The 15309-nt window shown below is 31.2% G+C and overlaps 1 protein-coding gene across 1 annotated transcript in view; it reads right to left on the bottom strand.

Annotated features, from left to right (window-relative positions):
- The window catches only part of LOC144451301 (uncharacterized), a 64328-nt gene that overhangs the window by 22122 nt on the left and 26897 nt on the right, over nt 1-15309 (bottom strand). Inside the window, exons 11-14 of the mRNA XM_078142104.1 lie at nt 6348-6578; nt 3291-3383; nt 2605-2856; nt 1383-1452 (exon numbers count right to left, since the gene is read on the bottom strand). Coding sequence (XP_077998230.1) covers nt 1383-1452; nt 2605-2856; nt 3291-3383; nt 6348-6578 — 646 coding nt within the window. The remainder of the gene's footprint in view (nt 1-1382; nt 1453-2604; nt 2857-3290; nt 3384-6347; nt 6579-15309) is intronic.

The following is a 15309-nucleotide window of genomic DNA, read 5'->3' as shown; positions in this document are numbered from 1 at the left end:
GGCTACTACATATGGAGCGAGGCCAGTCTACAGTAAATAAACGAACTCACTTTCTTCCAATTCAGACAATTTCTCGTACATAAAAGCTTTAACACTTTTCTTAAAAAGTTGCAAAGAGCTGACATTACGAATACCCGAAGGTAGACTGTTCCAGATATTTGTGCCAGACAAACAGAATGAATGTTGACTCTGAGTATTGAAGGTTGGAATATAACTAGAGGAAGAACTAGATCTGGTGTTGTGTGAATGCCTACTACTATTAAATCTACACTAACACACTGGATCATAAAAATTGGCACAAACTGAGTTTATAACCTTTTTACTCAAGTGAAAATACTAACATAAAACTTTGACTAAAATGTCAGTGCCTACTTTCTATGACATTACAATTTGTGTTCTGGCTTTCTCAAACTTTTGATTCCACATTAGGGTTTTCCTGTACATTTTTTGATACGTATAATAAATTATGTCATTGGATCATTTATAACTTATATCCTAATACCATGTTTGAGTTCAGTTAATTGCAAACTATGGTTAAGTATATAAGAAGTATACTTTGAGTTCCCCTTTGCAAAAAAAACAAACAAACAAACAAACAAAAAAACCCAAAAAAAACCCATCTATTAACTCAGTTTGTGATCCTTTAAACTGTTTTGTAAGATGTAACAATTAAGTTAAGGTGTATTGAGTTCGTTATATGTAAACTTGTATGCATAACTGTGCACATAACACGGTAAGAAAAATATGAATTAGTATTTTATGGTAGAGACCTTAAAATCAGTGCCTCTATTGACTAAAACATTATCATTATCATGAGTTACGCTGTGAAATAATACATGAGAATTGCTATGATTGAAACTGTTTGACATAGCTTGTGGATTGATTTTGAATATTTAATGAGCACTACCATATATAGAGGCAATCAAACTAACATGGTGATGGTTTCAAAACCAACCTTTCACTCAAAATTTAAACTAATGTCACTGCACTTACCTACAGATAAAATTGACCACTAATTAACACATACAATGTCTTTTTTATGAGAATATAATTGCCATGAACAATTTTTTTAGCAAATATATTTTTGGTTGTTTGACAACACACATGCCACTAGTTGTAGCTAGTAACAACAAGGTGCAAATACCACACTGAGGCAGGATTAGTTATGTCATCTACCCCATCTCATGGCAGTAAGTGAACTAGCTAGAGATTCAAGTTGTCATCTACCCCATCTCATGGCAGTAAGTGAACTAGCTAGAGATTCAAGTCAAAAGATCTTGGTGATGCTGCCATGTTTGCTGTATGTGTGAAATTGGCTAAACCAATGTTATGAATATTTTTTATTATTGACAACATTTTTGCTAAGTTATTTTTTCACTTACCTGAGTTCAGATTCTTGTGTAGTTTGACTTCATGTTCAAGTTCATTGTATTGTCTATTTGCATCTTCAATCTGAAATGAACATTAAAATTTGAATTCAAACCGAGTCAGAAAACTCAGTGGATTCTAACTCTGTGATGAAATGTTTTCCATGTTTTGTAATGTTGAATACATGTACACTGTAATCTAACTTCAAATTCTAATACAGATGAGAAAGGATTATCTGTCGTTTATACAGCATGTTGCATATTACTGTTCACTAGTTCCATTTGATACAATCATGCAGAAACCACTAAACAACTGAACATGTTAAACTGTACGATAGCAATTTCATGTGATATTTACAACTGCTGACATCAGACCGTGGACAACCAGAACCTTTTACAAACAGGGAAAGTAAACAAATGAATTGGAGTAATAACACTTGACAGTATGTTGTAGCACCAGAGACTTGTATTACACACCATGGTTTGATAAGAAGAGTTTTATGGCTTCTTTATGCGTACATAAATTGCCAGAGAACTGGAAATTTGTATGTGAACTGAACTATTATGTAAAGAGGCCATGCACCTGTTTTTATCAAATGATGAAATGTAATACAAGTCTCTCTACTTCCAACATGCTGTGCCATGTGTTATTGATCCAAATCAGTTGTTTACTTTCCCTGTTTGCATTAAACAGGTTCCATTTGTTCATGGTCTGGTGTCAACAGTTGTACCTGTACTGCCCCCTGGATAATAATGTCTATGCAGGAAAGATAAATTCCTTTTATGGGGGAAAGGTATTATATATTATTTATTTGCCAGAGGTCGAAATTTTTTTTTTTTTAGATTAGACCTTATTAGACCTTAATACACCCCTCAGTACAAATGTAACACCCATAGGAATTATTGGTGATAAATTTTGTTAATTTGCTCGTACGGAAATTCGTTTATTTTTTGTAAACTGAAATAAATGTTACTACACTTTGGAGATTTTAATACACACCCTGTGTAAAGTGTTGTTTTTTTCGGTATGAAAACTTTATTGCTAAGAAAAACCAACAAACTTTTCCTTTCCTATAGAAGTGAATAATAACATATTTTATCTAAGCATTTAGGAATAACTGTTTTTTTAAAACTGTTTTCTATCGGTGGAAATGCAAAGCTGCACGAGAACACTGAATATTAATCTTTGTTCACACACGAAAATACACAAAAAAAAAAAAAAAAATCTGTTAGTTACCTTGAGTTGTAATTCTTTATTTTCATCTTCTAACTTCCTACTTTTATTTGACCATTCTTCATTTTTCTTTTCTTTGGTGATAATGGCCTGTAATTCCCTGGCAAGTGTGTCTCTATCCCTTGTTACTTCTTCCACACTGTTTTCCAGTTCTTTGATTACTGCCGTGTTATCCTGCATTGATCTTCCTGACTGTATTTCCTTGGCTAACTCATCTCGAAGAGCATCGGCTTCAGATCTGGCTTCAGAGAGTTCCTAACAAACAGTAATATAGAACATTTTTATCTGATAATAACAAAAATCTTTATTTATCATGGATCATACTTTTAGCATACCAGTGCTTATCAGGCCAATGAGGACTGACCCCCATGGGTTCACTGTTAATGCAGGGGAAAACCTGCATCGTATGCTAGTCAAACTGAACGACACTCTTCTTACTTATAGAATGGTAAATTACATCAAACCCTGACCAAGTTTCAAACCCCGACCACATTAGTATGGGGCCAGAACTTTAATCTCTCAGCAATATTCCAGTTACCCACTTTGTAGCCATTTGCCACTAGAGGGCGCTGTATATTTGGGAAAATGAGGGTTGTGACTGGCCATGGAGTCAATAGGTGATATTAAGTATATAACATTGTATAACAACTTTAAAATGAGATCACCTCGAATCTTGTACATTTTCTTACCTTTCTGTGTTGTTTTTGTATCCTAACGATTTCTTTCTGTGTGGCTGCAACCTCATCTTTAGATGTTTCCAGCTGTAATCGCATACTCTCCAACTGTTTATCAAAATAAAAACAAAAATTAAAATATTTCATGTTATAATATTTAACGTTTCCAGCTGTAGCCTCATGCTTGTTCATAAAAAAAATATTTTTTATTTAATATATTTTGATCATGATTCATGCTGTAGCCACAACTGTAAAACAAAAGAAAAAATAAAAGATTACGTTAGAAAACACCAGATAACTGTAACCAAAGAGTTTAATGGTGACAAATTTACCAATTGGCATTTTATTTACTTTTGTTGACTGTAACAAAATCAACTTGATAAAAATGTGATGGTCAAGTCTAAATATGTAACGAGCGCAAAAATGACCCAAATAAAATAATTGTATCTCAGAAGATTTTTTTTGATGAAGTCTGATTAAAATTTAATAGAACCATGTCAGTTAACATGACATTGTAGCACATAGATAAAGGAATGAGAAGTCTTGTCATCAGATAAATTACGTATAATATTTATAAAATTATTATTACAAGACATCCAGTATTGTTATTGTAATACTGCCATCTTAGGCAGTCATTGTAAATGCTGCAAATATGGATAGTATATAGTTTTATCTGGGGTCAAAATCAAAGGTCAAGGTCAAAATTTCCCCAAAACAAATATAATTTGACTAGCTGTAGATAAGATATACAGTATGACCTATTTACTAGGGAGGGGGGGGGGGTATCAAAATGTTTCTGGTCAAGGTCAAAAGTATGTTTATACTTGTATCTGCTTATTTCAGCAGAGAGAATGGAATAATTTCTTCCAAGTTATAATTTTTCACCAAATGCTTAATATGATTTAAATGTCTTTTTTTGTCTGATACATTCCTTGTTGCAAACTTTGGTACATTTATTTCAATTCCTGTTATTCTACACATACTATTATTATTTCAGTGTTTTTGATCTTCACCACTGTATACAATGTCACAAATATCAAAGTTCAAAGGTTAAGGTGTGTCAATATTAATTATGTCTTCACCAATCTATCCAGATGACAGAAGTCAACAAATGACAAATACAACTCAGCTATTTCAAATAACATTAATTTTATTGTTCCTATTAATATTTCAGGTTGCTAAGCAACTATTTACTTTTCTGATATATTTTAGATAGCTCTCTTAAAAAACATCTCATTATGTACAAACTTATAATAATAATTTAAATATATGTCTTTTAATACATAGACATTAATTAATTCTCTTCTAAATGTTAGTTACATCTGTCTGTCTGTCTGTCTGTCTGTCTGTATGTAAGTATGTTTATGTATGTATGTGTGTATATGTACGTACATACGTATGTGTGTGTATGTATGTATGTATGTGTGTATGTATGTATGTATGTATGTATGTATGTATGTATGTATGTATGTATGTATGTATGTATGTATGTATGTGTGTATGTATGTATGTATGTATGTATGTATGTATATATGTACACATTGTATGTATGTACATTAATCATTTGTATGTATGTATGTATGTATTTATGTATGTATGTGTGCACGCATACCTGTACGTATTGGTACTCCACACTATTATAACTTTGATTACCAAGTGGTGTCTACATCTACACGTACATTGTATTGGCCATTTCCATCAATTCAAATATTAACATTGCGTAGTAAATTTCATCAAACTAACTCCACTGTTAATCCCATACCAAAGATAATGTACACCTACATGTTGAAAGTCAAAGTTCAGAGTTGAGAGTTGAAAGATTCCATAAAGGAGAAGCATTCATTATCCACTCAATGCAATATAAGGCTAAGGAGGGCCATGAATATCTATAACATATGGTTTACTTTGCTTAATTCACAGCAACACATGAAATGAGCAATCCTAGATAAGTTTTGATATTCAGAGTGAATATTTTGTATTTTAGACCATTTACAAAATAGAACCTTATAAATACCATGATTTCTTCATTTCGGTTAACCCTTTCAGGACTAGAAACTTTCCCGCCAAAATTTTTGAACAAAAATTCTTGTTTCTCTGTAATTTTTGGAAAAAGATCAACTTTATTTTAGGCCAGAATTCAAGAAATATTACTTCCCAATGAAGTAATATTCTTAAATTTTAGAAAATGTTCTTACAATCAAGTTTCTATCTATTCCAATGTCGTCTCTAGGAATGAAAGGGTTAAAAATGCATGAACCTTGGAAACGATAACACTGAAGTACACAAGTTTAAAAGCTTGAAACAGAAATCAGATAGCGATATGTGTACGTGTTATTAGATTTTAGGTTTTAAAGAACAAAGTTGACTGTCTCTATAAATTGTAACAGAGTTGAGACTGATGCTGCACTCTTCATTAACCACCAAAGTTGTTTTCACGAAAAAACACTGAAAGATTCAAAGAAAGAGTATAAAAGACACAGCTAAAAGAAAGATGAGAAAAACTTTTTTTCAAGATTTCAACCACGGTGGATTTTACTTCAGCACATGGTTATATTTGGAGAGATTTTGATTTGAGGGAAACATTAAAGTGGCCATATGGATGGATTGGGTAGTTATTTTGGATTTGTAATTTATAAAACAACTTTATCCTGGCTTCCTACTTGAAAAATAAATGTGAAACAACACAGATGAAGTCTGTGTTTGTAACACAATTCTTTGCTAAAAGCTAAACAATGTGCAAAAAGTTTGTTAATGTACATACAACAACAAATATTTGTACATGTTAATTAACCGTTTACAATTTATTGAGTTACAAACAAGGACTTGGTATATGTTGTTTCAAATTTATTTTTCAAGTAGGAAACCATGATAAAGTTGTTTTATAAATTAAAAATCGAAAATAAATACCCAATCCTCATCTATATGGTCACTTTAACAATTTTCAGTGAATATGTTGTTGGTTGTCGGAATAAAAATTAACCCCCCCCCCCCCCCCCCCCCCCGTTACAGCTAGTGTAGGTGTGCCAATGTAGTTAGTATTATTTTGTTACTAATCATAAATTATGTGTTTACCTTTTGATACAGAGATTTCTCCTTATTATCATATTCTTTTTTCTTATCATCATTTCTCTTCTCATAACTGGATACATCCTGTTCTAAGTCTTTGTATTTTGCCCTCTGTCTGTCCAAAGCTGAGTTTGTGGTGTCTAGCTCCAAGGCTAAAGTTCGGTTCCTAACTTTAAGGTCGTCAATTTCTTGTGTTAGTTTCTCCTGGAGGTCTTTGTCTCCTGACTGTACACTTGCCTACAACAAACAATAGATATATGACATTATTACAGCTCAATGTTCTTACACAAGCTGTCATTGGTCAGAATCAAATCACCTGACCTTTTTAAAATAGACTATTGTCCACCGCAGTGATATTGCCCTTGCGTGCAGAGACTGCCTGGCGCTATTGCCCACCGGAGTCATTTTAAGCACTGCGCATCTATTCTGCACACATTTACAATGTTGGACAAAGTCACTACAGTGAGATATACATTCAAACTCATTTCCGGCAGAAATTTGAATAAATTTTATTCTGATTATCATGTGCACCAGAACACCCAACTCTAGAGGGCGATTTTCCAAGGGGTTATAACCATAACACTTTATTATCTCAGTTTTTGTGGAAGAGAAATCAAAGTGTGTCTTAAAAACTGACTCACAAGTTGCTGCTCATTGAACTCTAGAGGGCGATCTTCCAGAGGGATTTAACCCTCTAGTGACTTGGTGTCTGTAACTCTGTAACAGTCACTCTACATATTTATTACACCTCAATGTTCTGAAAGTATCTGTCATTGGTCAGAACCGAATCACATGACCTTCTTTAAATAGACTATTGCCCACGCTGTGATATTTCCCACACATGCAGAGACTATTCACTGAGCTGACACTACTGCCCACTGGAGTTGTTTCAACCATTGTGCATCTATTCTGTGCACGTTTTTCCAGTATTCCACCTCCAGTTAACAAAGTCACTACACTGAGACACAAACTTATTTCTTGCAGAAGTTTAACAAATATAATTACAAATGAGCTGTGAGGACACTCAAACTCCTACAAATAATGTCATGTCTGTATTCAATGGTTATCCACAGTTTAGAAATGTACCATCAATGGGAAACTTTTCTATCGATGACGAATGATGATGAATGAAGAGTAGCTATGTGAATGATTGGTCCAATGAGTGTACGGTGTAATAAAATTGATAACACATGCACTCAGGCAATATCATAATTTAATGCCTGCCCTTGGGCTGGAACTCTTTACTAATATTTTAATGATGATCTCACCTTCGGCTGGGGCAACATCAACATTTTGGTAAAGAGTGCCAACCCTTGTGCAGACACTAAATTGTGATATTGTCCTCACTAAAAGGGTTAATAGAACCATACCACTTGTCATCTCCTTACAATTGACGGAGGATGCTTCAGTACATACATATTATTGCAAGGACTTTTTAGTTATTTAATAAACATTACATCTCAAAATGTTACAGTATGAACTCAGCTTAAGTCTGTATAACAATGTTGGCCTAATTGCCAACGAACGCATACTTGTACAATGACTATCTGAGTGTATAAAAAAAGTGTAAGGTCAAGTTCATGAAGTATAAAATTGTAAACAGGACTGATTCTCCAGAGTCGACACAACCATTCACACTTGAAAAAGATATGTTGATGTCTGAACCATGCTGTTGGACCAGGCATAAACTATACATGTCTGTACACTACATTGTATAATGTGATTGGTAGATACATGTCTATATACTACATTGTATAATGTGATTGGTAGATACATGTCAGTATACTACATTGTATAATGTGATTGGTAGATACATGTCAGTATACTACATTGTATAATGTGATTGGTAGATACATGTCTGTATACTACATTGTATAATGTGATTGGTAGATATATGTCTGTATACTACATTGTATAATGTGATTGGTAGATACATGTCTGTATACTACATTGTATAATGTGATTGGTAGATACATGTCTGTATACTACATTGTATAATGTGATTGGTAGATACATGTCTATATACTACATTGTATAATGTGATTGGTAGATATATGTCTGTATACTACATTGTATAATGTGATTGGTAGATACATGTCCGTATACTACATTGTATAATGTGATTGGTAGATACATGTCTGTATACTACATTGTATAATGTGATTGGTAGATACATGTCAGTATACTACATTGTATAATGTGATTGGTAGATACATGTCTGTATACTACATTGTATAATGTGATTGGTAGATACATGTCTGTATACTACATTGTATAATGTGATTGGTAGATACATGTCTGTATACTACATTGTATAATGTGATTGGTAGATACATGTCTATATACTACATTGTATAATGTGATTGGTAGATATATGTCTATATACTACATTGTATAATGTGATTGGTAGATACATGTCTATATACTACATTGTATAATGTGATTGGTAGATACATGTCTATATACTACATTGTATAATGTGATTGGTAGATACATGTCTGTATACTACATTGTATAATGTGATTGGTAGATACATGTCTATATACTACATTGTATAATGTGATTGGTAGATACATGTCTGTATACTACATTGTATAATGTGATTGGTAGATACATGTCAGTATACTACATTGTATAATGTGATTGGTAGATATATGTCTATATACTACATTGTATAATGTGATTGGTAGATACATGTCTGTATACTACATTGTATAATGTGATTGGTAGATACATGTCTATATACTACATTGTATAATGTGATTGGTAGATACATGTCTATATACTACATTGTATAATGTGATTGGTAGATACATGTCAGTATACTACATTGTATAATGTGATTGGTAGATACATGTCAGTATACTACATTGTATAATGTGATTGGTAGATACATGTCTATATACTACATTGTATAATGTGATTGGTAGATATATGTCTGTATACTACATTGTATAATGTGATTGGTAGATACATGTCCGTATACTACATTGTATAATGTGATTGGTAGATATATGTCTATATACTACATTGTATAATGTGATTGGTAGATACATGTCTGTATACTACATTGTATAATGTGATTGGTAGATATATGTCTGTATACTACATTGTATAATGTGATTGGTAGATACATGTCTGTATACTACATTGTATAATGTGATTGGTAGATACATGTCTATATACTACATTGTATAATGTGATTGGTAGATACATGTCAGTATACTACATTGTATAATGTGATTGGTAGATACATGTCAGTATACTACATTGTATAATGTGATTGGTAGATACATGTCTGTATACTACATTGTATAATGTGATTGGTAGATATATGTCTATATACTACATTGTATAATGTGATTGGTAGATACATGTCTGTATACTACATTGTATAATGTGATTGGTAGATATATGTCTATATACTACATTGTATAATGTGATTGGTAGATACATGTCTGTATACTACATTGTATAATGTGATTGGTAGATATATGTCTATATACTACATTGTATAATGTGATTGGTAGATATATGTCTATATACTACATTGTATAATGTGATTGGTAGATACATGTCTGTATACTACATTGTATAATGTGATTGGTAGATATATGTCTATATACTACATTGTATAATGTGATTGGTAGATACATGTCTGTATACTACATTGTATAATGTGATTGGTAGATATATGTCTATATACTACATTGTATAATGTGATTGGTAGATACATGTCTGTATACTACATTGTATAATGTGATTGGTAGATATATGTCTATATACTACATTGTATAATGTGATTGGTAGATATATGTCTGTATACTACATTGTATAATGTGATTGGTAGATACATATCTGTATACTACATTGGATAATGTGATTGGTAGATACATGTCTGTATACTACATTGTATAATGTGATTGGTAGATACATGTCAGTATACTACATTGTATAATGTGATTGGTAGATACATGTCAGTATACTACATTGTATAATGTGATTGGTAGATACATGTCTGTATACTACATTGTATAATGTGATTGGTAGATACATGTCAGTATACTACATTGTATAATGTGATTGGTAGATACATGTCTGTATACTACATTGTATAATGTGATTGGTAGATATATGTCTGTATACTACATTGTATAATGTGATTGGTAGATATATGTCTGTATACTACATTGTATAATGTGATTGGTAGATACATGTCTGTATACTACATTGTATAATGTGATTGGTAGATACATGTCAGTATACTACATTGTATAATGTGATTGGTAGATACATGTCAGTATACTACATTGTATAATGTGATTGGTAGATACATATCTGTATACTACATTGTATAATGTGATTGGTAGATATATGTCTATATACTACATTGTATAATGTGATTGGTAGATACATGTCTGTATACTACATTGTATAATGTGATTGGTAGATATATGTCTGTATACTACATTGTATAATGTGATTGGTAGATACATGTCTGTATACTACATTGTATAATGTGATTGGTAGATACATGTCAGTATACTACATTGTATAATGTGATTGGTAGATACATATCTGTATACTACATTGTATAATGTGATTGGTAGATACATGTCTGTATACTACATTGTATAATGTGATTGGTAGATACATGTCTGTATACTACATTGTATAATGTGATTGGTAGATACATGTCAGTATACTACATTGTATAATGTGATTGGTAGATACATGTCTGTATACTACATTGTATAATGTGATTGGTAGATACATGTCTGTATACTACATTGTATAATGTGATTGGTAGATACATGTCAGTATACTACATTGTATAATGTGATTGGTAGATATATGTCTGTATACTACATTGTATAATGTGATTGGTAGATATATGTCTGTATACTACATTGTATAATGTGATTGGTAGATACATGTCTGTATACTACATTGTATAATGTGATTGGTAGATACATGTCAGTATACTACATTGTATAATGTGATTGGTAGATACATGTCAGTATACTACATTGTATAATGTGATTGGTAGATACATGTCAGTATACTACATTGTATAATGTGATTGGTAGATATATGTCTATATACTACATTGTATAATGTGATTGGTAGATACATGTCTGTATACTACATTGTATAATGTGATTGGTAGATACATGTCTGTATACTACATTGTATAATGTGATTGGTAGATATATGTCTATATACTACATTGTATAATGTGATTGGTAGATACATGTCTGTATACTACATTGTATAATGTGATTGGTAGATACATGTCTGTATACTACATTGTATAATGTGATTGGTAGATATATGTCTGTATACTACATTGTATAATGTGATTGGTAGATATATGTCTGTATACTACATTGTATAATGTGATTGGTAGATATATGTCTATATACTACATTGTATAATGTGATTGGTAGATACATGTCTGTATACTACATTGTATAATGTGATTGGTAGATACATGTCAGTATACTACATTGTATAATGTGATTGGTAGATACATGTCAGTATACTACATTGTATAATGTGATTGGTAGATACATGTCTGTATACTACATTGTATAATGTGATTGGTAGATATATGTCTATATACTACATTGTATAATGTGATTGGTAGATACATGTCTATATACTACATTGTATAATGTGATTGGTAGATATATGTCTGTATACTACATTGTATAATGTGATTGGTAGATACATGTCTGTATACTACATTGTATAATGTGATTGGTAGATACATGTCTGTATACTACATTGTATAATGTGATTGGTAGATATATGTCTGTATACTACATTGTATAATGTGATTGGTAGATACATGTCAGTATACTACATTGTATAATGTGATTGGTAGATACATGTCTGTATACTACATTGTATAATGTGATTGGTAGATACATGTCTATATACTACATTGTATAATGTGATTGGTAGATACATGTCTATATACTACATTGTATAATGTGATTGGTAGATACATGTCTGTATACTACATTGTATAATGTGATTGGTAGATACATGTCTATATACTACATTGTATAATGTGATTGGTAGATACATGTCTGTATACTACATTGTATAATGTGATTGGTAGATACATGTCTGTATACTACATTGTATAATGTGATTGGTAGATACATGTCTGTATACTACATTGTATAATGTGATTGGTAGATATATGTCTATATATTACATTGTATAATGTGATTGGTAGATACATGTCTGTATACTACATTGTATAATGTGATTGGTAGATACATGTCAGTATACTACATTGTATAATGTGATTGGTAGATACATATCTGCATACTACATTGTATAATGTGATTGGTAGATACATGTCTGTATACTACATTGTATAATGTGATTGGTAGATACATGTCTGTATACTACATTGTATAATGTGATTGGTAGATACATGTCTGTATACTACATTGTATAATGTGATTGGTAGATACATGTCTGTATACTACATTGTATAATGTGATTGGTAGATATATGTCTGTATACTACATTGTATAATGTGATTGGTAGATACATGTCTGTATACTACATTGTATAATGTGATTGGTAGATACATGTCTGTATACTACATTGTATAATGTGATTGGTAGATACATATCAATATACTACATTGTATAATGTGATTGGTAGATACATGTCAGTATACTACATTGTATAATGTGATTGGTAGATACATATCTGTATACTACATTGTATAATGTGATTGGTAGATACATGTCTGTATACTACATTGTATAATGTGATTGGTAGATACATGTCTGTATACTACATTGTATAATGTGATTGGTAGATACATGTCTGTATATTACATTGTATAATGTGATTGGTAGATACATGTCAGTATACTACATTGGATAATGTGATTGGTAGATACATGTCTGTATATTACATTGTATAATGTGATTGGTAGATACATGTCTGTATACTACATTGTATAATGTGATTGGTAGATATATGTCTGTATACTACATTGTATAATGTGATTGGTAGATACATGTCTATATACTACATTGTATAATGTGATTGGTAGATACATGTCTGTATACTACATTGTATAATGTGATTGGTAGATACATGTCTGTATACTACATTGTATAATGTGATTGGTAGATACATGTCTGTATACTACATTGTATAATGTGATTGGTAGATACATGTCTGTATACTACATTGTATAATGTGATTGGTAGATACATGTCTGTATACTACATTGTATAATGTGATTGGTAGATACATGTCTATATACTACATTGTATAATGTGATTGGTAGATACATGTCTGTATACTACATTGTATAATGTGATTGGTAGATACATGTCTGTATACTACATTGTATAATGTGATTGGTAGATACATGTCTGTATACTACATTGTATAATGTGATTGGTAGATACATGTCTATATACTACATTGTATAATGTGATTGGTAGATACATGTCTGTATACTACATTGTATAATGTGATTGGTAGATACATGTCAGTATACTACATTGTATAATGTGATTGGTAGATACATGTCTGTATACTACATTGTATAATGTGATTGGTAGATACATATCTGTATACTACATTGTATAATGTGATTGGTAGATACATGTCTGTATACTACATTGTATAATGTGATTGGTAGATACATGTCTGTATACTACATTGTATAATGTGATTGGTAGATACATGTCTGTATACTACATTGTATAATGTGATTGGTAGATACATGTCTATATACTACATTGTATAATGTGATTGGTAGATACATGTCCATATACTACATTGTATAATGTGATTGGTAGATACATGTCTGTATACTACATTGTATAATGTGATTGGTAGATACATGTCCGTATACTACATTGTATAATGTGATTGGTAGATACATGTCTGTATACTACATTGTATAATGTGATTGGTAGATATATGTCTATATACTACATTGTATAATGTGATTGGTAGATACATGTCTGTATACTACATTGTATAATGTGATTGGTAGATACATGTCTGTATACTACATTGTATAATGTGATTGGTAGATATATGTCTATATACTACATTGTATAATGTGATTGGTAGATACATGTCTGTATACTACATTGTATAATGTGATTGGTAGATACATGTCTATATACTACATTGTATAATGTGATTGGTAGATACATGTCTGTATACTACATTGTATAATGTGATTGGTAGATATATGTCAGTATACTACATTGTATAATGTGATTGGTAGATACATGTCTATATACTACATTGTATAATGTGATTGGTAGATACATGTCTGTATACTACATTGTATAATGTGATTGGTAGATACATGTCTATATACTACATTGTATAATGTGATTGGTAGATACATGTCTGTATACTACATTGTATAATGTGATTGGTAGATATATGTCTATATACTACATTGTATAATGTGATTGGTAGATACATGTCTGTATACTACATTGTATAATGTGATTGGTAGATACATATCTGTATACTACATTGTATAATGTGATTGGTAGATACATGTCTGTATACTACATTGTATAATGTGATTGGTAGATACATATCTGTATACTACATTGTATAATGTGATTGGTAGATACATGTCAGTATACTACATTGTATAATGTGATTGGTAGATACATGTCTGTATACTACATTGTATAATGTGATTGGTAGATACATGTCTGTATACTACATTGTATAATGTGATTGGTAGATATATGTCTGTATACTACATTGTATAATGTGATTGGTAGATACATGTCTGTACACTACATTGTATAATGTGATTGGTAGATATATGTCTGTATACTACATTGTATAATGTGATTGGTAGATACATGTCAGTATACTACATTGTATAATGTGATTGGTAGATACATGTCTATATACTACATTGTATAATATGATTGGT

The sequence above is a fragment of the Glandiceps talaboti genome, chromosome 21 (genome assembly GCF_964340395.1).
Source record: "Glandiceps talaboti chromosome 21, keGlaTala1.1, whole genome shotgun sequence".
NCBI classification, from domain to species: domain Eukaryota; kingdom Metazoa; phylum Hemichordata; class Enteropneusta; family Spengelidae; genus Glandiceps; species Glandiceps talaboti.
This window is presented reverse-complemented; position numbering and strand designations above follow the sequence as displayed.